General features: G+C 44.0%; 1 protein-coding gene across 1 annotated transcript in view; it reads right to left on the reverse strand.

The window, feature by feature from the left end:
- The window catches only part of LOC119978346, a 439,995-nt gene extending 431,176 nt beyond the window's left edge, over window positions 1–8,819 (reverse strand). Inside the window, exons 1-4 of the mRNA XM_038819919.1 lie at window positions 8,625–8,819; window positions 7,608–7,658; window positions 5,382–5,542; window positions 617–687 (exon numbers count right to left, since the gene is read on the reverse strand). Of these exons, the coding sequence (XP_038675847.1) occupies window positions 617–687; window positions 5,382–5,542; window positions 7,608–7,658; window positions 8,625–8,676 (335 nt within the window). The 5' untranslated portion in view covers window positions 8,677–8,819. The remainder of the gene's footprint in view (window positions 1–616; window positions 688–5,381; window positions 5,543–7,607; window positions 7,659–8,624) is intronic.
- Window positions 8,820–9,489: the final 670 nt, after the last annotated feature.

Here is a 9,489-nt window from a genome sequence, read left to right on the forward strand (position 1 = left end):
AGAGAGCAATGCCATGGGAGATCTGTTAATATTATATAAATTATTTTCTGTAAGGTGCAAACTTCCTGTATGAGTTATGTTTAGTGCAAAACAAAGTGATTGCGACATATGCCTTGGAGGACTGTTGTGAGAATTGATGGAACATCATTTTATTTTCCCTGTAACTGAAATTGATTTTTTTTTAGTCTCAAAACATTCATGAGTGGTTATAAAAGCAAATTACTGTGGATGCTGGAATCCAAAACAAAAACAGAAAACAATGAACAATCTCAGCAGGTCTGACAGCATCTCTGAAAAGAGAGGGGAGCTCACGTTTCGAGTCTGGATGACTCTTTGTCAAAGCTGGGTGACAAAGCTGGAAAAATTCGGGAGTTATGTGCTCTGAGAGATGAACTATAAAGGGGTGGGTCAAGAGGTAGTGCAACATGGTAGCCTTCGTCCTCTGACCCTTTCCCCTGAGCGTGCAGATACTGCTATGGGCTCAGAAACAGAGAATTTATCCTTATTTTCAGAATGAAAAAGCACCACAATCTCTCAGCCTAACAGGCCTGTAACGAACAGTTTAAAGAAACCATCAAAATTGAATTTAAGTTCATTAAACATTTTTAAACAGTACCTTAGCTTTTCCTGACCTGGGAGAAGTTCCACCTCATTTGACATTGATCCTTTAATCTGTGTATTTTTTAGCTGAAAGCATAAATTGACCATTTAGAATTGCAAGTAACAAACAGGCCATATCCTGAATTGTAATATTTAATCATCCAATCTCTACATCTGTTCATTTGAGCAATAAGATACCAATTTAATACCATCATTTTAGTTCTTCAGTCCTAAAGTGTTAAACACACTCAAGGAGTTTAATGGTGAGTAACATCAGAACGAGGAGCAGGAGTTGGGCAATTCAACTCCTCGAGCCCACTCCGCCATTTAATCCGATCATAGCTGATCTCCTCTCGGCCTCAACTCCACTCTTCTGTCCGCTCTCTATAACTCTTCAACTCATTACTAATTTAAAATCTCTCTATCTGCATCTTAAATTTACTCAATGTCCCGGTATCCACTGCACTCTGGGGTAGTGAATTCCACAGATTCACGATCTTTAGAGAGATGTAATTTCTTCTAATTTCTGTTTTAAATCTGCGACCCCTTATACTAAAGCTAGGACCTTGAAGTGTTGGCTAGTGTAGACTTGAGAGATGAACAGACACTTCCAACACTGATGAAGGTTGAACTCAATTTTATTCACTATTTCTAACTAACTAACACACAATGTCTGAGGGTCTAAATGATGCTAACTTAAACTAGAGACCTAAGCCTTGTCCGAACCAGTTGATTCTCTCAGCGTGTGTTGTGAGTCTGTGCTGGGTTGGATGAGTTCTTGTTACACTGAGAGGCAGCACCCAGAATGAGCAGGAACCGTGGAGCCCTCTGCCTTTATAGTGTGTGTATTCTAACTGGTGATTGGCTGCGGTGTTTGTACATGTTGATTGGTCCCTGTGTGTCCATCAGTGTGTGTCTGCACCATAATATACCGGTGTATATTATGACAGACATCTCGTTCTAGATTGCCCAGCAAGAGGAAGCATCCACTCTGCATCTACTTTGTCAATAACATTTATCATCTTATATATCTCAATTAGATCTCCTCTCATTCTTCTGAACTTGAGAGAGTGAGTATAGGCCTGAACTGGTCACTTTCTCTTCATTAGACAAAGCCCTCACCTCTGGAATCAATTTTACGAACCTCGTCCGAATTGCTTCTAATGCCACAAATAAAAGAGGACCAAAAGTGAGGTATCGCCTTTCTCAGAGGAAGAGCCAGGATTATGAGAAGTTTTTTTTCTTCCTCATTACGGAGAACCCTTGTTGGACACAATTCCATGGGCCACTAATAGTGAGGGCTTGGGTGGGGCGGTGCAGACCTGATGGGCTGAATGGCCTCCTTTTGCACTGTATGTTCTATGTTCTATTTTACCATTGAAACACTCTCATTTTGACAGCATACAGCCAAGTCTAATCCAGATCTTGACCAGCAATATTTTCTGACCAGTGATCACCGGAACATGCCTTGGTCAATTCTCTGTGTGCTGAGACTAACATTTGGGTGTAAACCATCAATAGAAGGGAGATCAAAGATTGGCCAACTTATTGGGCTGGCCGGGGAGCAAGATATTTCAGCCATGACAGAATGCTTCAGTAATGAGGTAATTAATTCACTTCAGGGATAATTTTAAGCTAACTCACCCAACAATGGAAAACCAACCTCATCAGAACATTGGCTCAATACTGTAAAGTGCTGTGTACCCTCATACCCGCTCCTGCACAATGAACAAAAATGTGGTTGTCTGCACCATCATCATACTCAGCTACCTTTCAATGTACCGGTTACCAATTCTTCTTTCAGATCTCCAGCATCTGCAAACTGTTGCTTTTATTTAAAGGCTATGTCAGTTAGTTTTATGACATTTTATTGGAATCAAAATCCCAATAAAATTACATCAGTTTTGAAACAGCTTTAAGTATCTTTCCTCAGATTGGCAAAATTAACCTCATATTGGAAGTTGGAAACAAATAAATGGTCACTCAGGGATTGAAAAGGAGCTGGGATCTAGCAAGCACAATTGAAAAAGTGTAAGAATAGTGAATTAATGCTTTATTCAGACCTTCCAATAGAGCATCCTACCTGGACCAACATTCCCACCCTACCCCGTAACCCCATAACCCATCTAACCTGCACATCCTTGGACACCAAGGAGCAATTTAGCATGGACAATCCACCTAACCTGCACACCTTTGGACTGTTGGAGGATACCAGAGCACCCAGAGGAAACCCACGCAGGCATGGGGAGAACGTATAAACTCCACACAGACAATCACCCGAGTCTGGAATTGATCCCGGGTCCCTGTGAGACAGCAGTGCTAACCACTGTGCCACCATGCTGCCCTCACAGAGATAAGGATGTAGCTTATTCAATCACAACTTACCTGCTGCATATAGAACATAGAACATACAGTGCTGAAGGAGGCCATTTGACCCATCGAGTCTGCACCAACCCACTTAAGCCTCACTTCCACCCTATCGCCGTAACCCAATAACCCCTCCTAACCTTTTTTGGGCACTAAGGGCAATTTATCATGGCCAATCCACCTAACCTGCACGTCTTTGGACTGTGAGAGGAAAACGGAGCACCCGGAGGAAACTCACGCAGAATGGGGAGAACGTGCAGACTCCGCTCAGATAGTGACCCAGCGGAGAATCGAACCTGGGACCCTGGCGCTGTGAAGCCATGGTGCCAATCACTTGTGCTACCGTGCTGCCTACATGGAATAACATGACTGGTAATGGCCTCCAAAATGTAATTCAGCTGAGGTTAAAGACTTTCAACATTCCAAGAATGTCTAAAATGCAATCAGGATTAAATTATAACCTTTTGTTTCAGATACACTAAAGCACCCTTTGTTTTCTCAGTTGCATTATTCAACACAGCTGGGGAACATTGGACTACGTTGTGTTAGCTGTTTTGGGCAAAAAGTTAGTCTCACAGGAGACTGACAACTGCCACTTTTAGCCCCTGATGACCTTCCCGCTACGGGTGATTGAGCCTAAAAGATCTTTCAAAAGAAGAATAATGACAGACGGAGGCTGGGTTGAGGATCTGGCGGGTGACGTGCTCAATGGTTTCCCCGCTCTGTTAGCGGAAAATGTCTAAATCCTGCTGGCCAATGACTCAGTGAGCAAATCTTCAGTTACTTGCACGGAGGATAGAGCAGATGGCTGCAAACAGAAAGCTATGATGCAACAGCAGGAAGATCATTAGGGGGATTAAGTGGGATCAGGTTTGCATTCCTCTGCTAGGGGCATTCAAATACAAAAATCCATTTTAAACTGTTCTTTTCCACCCCATTGCTTGAAAATATTCAACTATTGCCAAAATGATTACCCTGGGCTAGTGCCAATGACTAGGATGTACTGTGATTGGCAGCAAACTCATATCTTTGGGCCAAAAGAGATTATATTTCAGTGACTTGGTGGCACTGTAGTTTGCACTGCTGCCTCACATCTCAAGGGGCCCGGGTTCCGATTCCGATCTTGCTGACTGCCTTTGTGGAGTTAGAATGTTCTTCCCATGTCTACATGGGTTTCCTCCGGGAGCTCAGGTTTCCTCCTACAGTCCAAAGATGTGTGTGTTAGGTGGATAGGCCATGTGAAATTGCACCTTAGTGTCCAAAGATTAGGTGGGATTACAGGGATAGGGCAGGGGACTGGACCTGGTTAGGGTGCTCATTCAGAGAGCCAGTGCAGACCCGATGGGCCAAATGGCCTCCTTCAGCACTGTAGGGATTCTATGCTTCTTCTATGATTCTATATTGAAATGCCCAATAACTCAATAGGTTATGGTGAAGACTTGTTTGTTTGCAGATTATGATATTAGTCCACACGAGAGGAATCCCAGTGAAGGTGTAAACCACTAAGGAATCTTACTGACATCATTGGCCTCAAGGTGTTTCATCATCTTTCCACAGGATATTGGGTGTTTGATGTCCCCAGAATAATTTGTAAAGTAGCAGCCTGAATACCTAAAACAGATTATATGGGCTTTTACGGTGGACGGGATATTTCAAAAACTGCAACACAAGTCCAAAGATGTGCAGGTTAGGTGGATTGGCCATGCTAAATTGCCCTTAGTGTCCAAACTGCCCTTAGTGTTGGGTGGGGTTACTGGGTTATAGGGATAGGGCGGAGTGTGGGCTTGGGTAGGGTTCTCTTTCCAAGAGCCAGTGCAGACTCGATGGGCCGAATGGCCTCATTCTGCACAGTAAATTCTATTTATTTTGCAAGGTTCTGGTAATTTCTCTAGCCCAGATGACTCAGTCAAGGGACCCACCAACACCTTTCTGGAGGCTAGCTCTCTTGCTTGGCTACCAGCCTTGCAGTGTGAATCCCAGTCACCTGTGGATGAGAAAAATACAGCTACAACATTCCCAGAATAAGGTCCGCCTGCAGTGTAATGTACCTGAAGACAATACGAGCGGCACGGTGGCACAGCTGCCTCAGTGCCCGGGCCTCGGATTCAATGCTGGCCTTGGGTGACTGTCTGCGTGGAGTTTGTACGTTCTCCCAATGTCTGCCTAGGTTTCCTCTAGGTGCCCTGGTTTCCTCCCATATTCCAAAGCTGTGCAGGTTAGATGCATTGTCCATGCTAAATTGCCCTTAGTGTCCAGAAGATTATGTGGGGTTGCAGAGATGGAGTGGGGCGTGGACCTAGGTCGGGTGCTCTTTCAGAGGATCAGTGCAGACATGACAGGCTGAATGGCCTCCTTCTACACTGTAGTGATTCTAATCTAACAGCAGAAACAGTAAAACCAATAAGGATACCTACCGTTAACATATGGTGGCACTTGTCAAGAACATAGATATTCACTAAGCATTCTATTGCTACTCCACTGCTCTCGTGTGAACTGCCCTGCAGGAAGCTATTTGTGGCAGTTGTGTATTTGTAGGTATATCGGAAACCTTTCTGGTAGTTCAGTTGATTGGTACCTGACGGAATAATAAAATGAGTTGATTTTACAGTGATAGACCAAAATGTTGAATAATAAATGAAGCACGAGTATTGCATGTGCACTTCCTTGCTTTTTTATGACGCTCTACGATGACTAATCAAATATTTTTGAAGCATCAATGAGGACGTGAAGCAAAGCTTAAGAGCCAGAATGAATGGGATACATTAGTGGGAAATCACAAGTGGAGGAGCTTGTTATTGAAGGATAATGAACTTGCTGAGATAAGGGAGTTGATATTTGAAGTCTTGAGCCAACTCATGACTGTAAGCCGAATAGCCTTGAGAAACAAGGAAGGTGGCCAGATGAAATATGGGAACCGCTTGCAACTATAACTAACACCTCCTAATTAAGCTAAGACTGCTACATATTCATGTGCCAATAGATAACCCCAAAGTCTGTAAAATTATGTACTGGAACTATTGCAATAACAAATTTATGCTTTGTAATGGGGGCGAGCTCAAGTGAATGTAAGGGACAGCCCCCTAATAATGCATATAAAAAAAGAATGTTTTGAGCAAAACTTTGGCACTCCCCAAGGTGGTTCTCCGGAATACCTAGAGAGCGGCCCCGATCGCAATAAAGAATATTCTGAAGTACGGACATGTTCGAGAGTACTTTCTTCCGGACGGAGAGACGAGTAAATAAATCAGATTCACATCAAGACTTCTTTCACTTAGCTCCATAGAATCTCAGGAAAGATATTGCCAGAAGTGACTGCTGCCAATGGCAGTGAATGATGATATACAGCCTGCATTTTTGTAGAATGCAGACTACTGGCCAAACCTGGGTTGATCCATTTGCAGCAATATTACAGGCAGATCAGGAAACAACCCTCAGGTCGAAATGCAAGTGAAAATGAGCAATAGATAGCAATAAAGTGAGCTGGACGGTAACAGCGGATTTTCTTTTAGTGAGCTGCAATCCTCCCGTTTGCCAGAGTTACCTTAGTGTGAACAGAACATGCAATGGGAAGCGGCAGCTGAAGTTGATTCCTGCGTTTTCAGTGTGATTCGCGCTATTATATTTCAGAATTTTTAAAAATCCCTCAAATTCCATATCATTTCAGCACCAGTTAGATTTTAAATCCATTCTCTATCCTCAAACAAAAATCCATTTGCCCAGTGCTAGGCCAGGAATTACATCTGACGTTCCTAGTAGAGAAATGTGGGCCTATCTGTCTCCTGTTTTAATGGAAGCTTATTGCATTCAGTTTGGATTGTTTCGCACTTGGACTGAAATGCTGGGTGTATGTCTTTGTCCAGCAACATTGGCTGCAGTCATTTCAGGCATGTTGTTACCCCAGGATTCTTTTTTTTTTAAAGTTAACAACAGAAAGAGGTGCTTCAAAAATACTTTACTAGTTACTCAGAATATTGAAGGAGGACTTCAAAATGCACACATACGATGTTAGTCCACAAATTTCAGGTGAAGCAATCCGTAACAGTCGACATAACACACTAGGGTCTGAAAGGGAAGGGCAGTGGACACTGAAGTGGTGATGATAACAATGATAATGAATGATAATTGAGGATAATTGAGGATAAATGCAAACAGCCGCCTAGTTACACGAAGGATTTCCCTTTTCCTGTTGGAAAACTGCTCGTCTTTGCTGCTCTGGAGTTGGGCAGAGCCGAGTTGCAGCAACAGTACGATTATTGTACCCAGGCCCGTTCGGCAGTGACTAATTTTTTGGCCGCCAATCTTTTATTCTGTAATGCAGAAACCACACTGCTGGTCTGTTCCAGCAGGCAGAGAGCTGAGCTGGGGAGGGAAGGCTGGATAACAACTAATGCTATTCCAGTTTGTCAGCGGTGCTCCCCACACTTCCAGTGAAGAGCAGGAATGCTGCTCCCAATCCCAGTGACTATCAGCACAGTTTGAATGGCAACACCGGATATCATTAGAGAAATGGCTGTGGTTAATAGTGAGAGTGTGTGTGTGTGTGTGAATAACACTGATCCCACAACTGTTAGTCAAAGATCTCCAGTCAGTTTTGACAGGATTTCCCAATCCCTGCACATATTAAGATAACTGGTGCTTACCCGTGCAAGTGGCCATACAGGGAATACCTGGTCGAAGTTTCACTACATTTCCTGGAGTTAAAAAAAACAGACAAGACATAAAGACAGCTCAATGAATTCCATGGCAACAGGCATCTTTTTAAAGATTTGAGGGGGGGGGGGGTGTAATCAGGATGGCTAATGGACTGTGAAACAAGGTTGAAACACCACCCCATCCTCTTACAGATTATATCTGGACTGCTTTGCCCAGTGGCTGCGATTTCAGAAGGGCTGGGTGCAAATGTTTTACAGTTTGGGGGGGGGGGGGGGGGGGGGGTGCTGTCAGTCATTCAAAGAGGGGCCGAAAGACCAGACAGCCAGAGGAACCGGGATCCCCTTTCTCTCGAACAATCACTGGGGTGCAATTCATGCAACAGCAACAAAACTAAGGTAGTCACCTCCAACCTCCCCCTTGTAAATGAGAGAGTGCCACCTTGTTTTGGGTGTCAGCGGAACAAGGCAACAATTCATCCCCGACTGTACCATTCCCAATCCAACATCTTGGATGATACATATCTGGTGCAGAATCTAGTGCTCGAGTTCCCCCTCCTCCCCAGCACTCTCCTGGATGTTAACTCCAGATTATTTGACTTTAAAGGGGGAAAATTCATGACACAATTTGTTTCCAAAACAAAAATCATTTTGAAATACAGTTTCTACCCTGGGCTGGTTAGCAAACAGTTAAACAGACAAAAGCACCGCCTCCTGCAGCAGACCAGTCTTTCAAATTGGCTAATTCACTCTGCACACACACATACACTTTGCTCATAGTTCACAGCGAAGTTTCTACAAGTCAGACAGACAGAGGCACCGCGGGGACCCTGTTCATGTGCTCAGTAATCTCATTAGATTCTGTTATTGTTAAACCCACTCGCACTGAACCGCAGTTTGTTAAGCAATGGAATAAACGTTGGATTGGAAAAGAACATGGAACTGGTACAGACTCTGTCCAGATAGAGGATGGGCTATCTCCATACATACACACACATGTAAACTTACTGCCAAAGGCGCTGACAGCCGCCCAGAGAACGAGAACCGCCTGCAGCCTCATACTTGTCACAGGCTAAATCTCCTGGGACAGTCCCACATTTGCGAGGCAGTTCCTGCAACAGGGACGAGGAGGAGGATGAAGCTGCTGTTTCCCTCCCCCCTGGGGCTGTGAGTGGAACCCTTCAGCCGCGGCGAGATCCCAACATTGACTCCTTCGCCCAGGCGCCCAGAGGGAGGGAGTTGGAAGTGGGGGGTATCGCTTGAAACTTTCCACCAATCCTGGGGCTTCTGTAGTTTGGCTAATATTCTGATTGGTTAGGAAAAGTTAACATCCAGCAGGCGAATACCCAGTCGGGTGATATCCAAAAAAAGACAGATCAAATTATATTGAGAAAAAAACACAGGAAACCGCAATGATCTGAACACAAGCAGAAGAGTTCCCTTTAAAACTAATGTTATGTATTGATTTATACTCAAACTGAAAGGTTCATTCTGATTTAAGGTCGCAGGATGTTAAATCTCTGCTTTGATTAAAGTTTCTGTTTCAGCGCAGGGACTGTCTTCTTTCTTGGTGTTAAGTATCAGACCAGCTTCCTGTGGACTGAATCTGGGTCAAGAATGTCCAATTAGCTCCAGTGTTCGTTTCTTTCCTTAAAAGGATTAGAAAGAGGCCATTCAGCCCCTCGAGCCTGTCACCGGGGATCATGGCTGATCTATGATCTAGCTCCATCCACTCCCCCACATCCCAGAAATCCGCAAATCTCAGCCTCATTTGCTGACTGCAGAAGAGATTTTCCGAATTGCGCCACCGTGTGTGTCGTCGTGTCTCTTAATTTCATCCCTGAAAGGTTCATTCTTATCCCATTGCCTTGAT

The sequence above is a fragment of the Scyliorhinus canicula genome, chromosome 15 (assembly GCF_902713615.1).
Source record: "Scyliorhinus canicula chromosome 15, sScyCan1.1, whole genome shotgun sequence".
Lineage (NCBI taxonomy): Eukaryota > Metazoa > Chordata > Chondrichthyes > Carcharhiniformes > Scyliorhinidae > Scyliorhinus > Scyliorhinus canicula.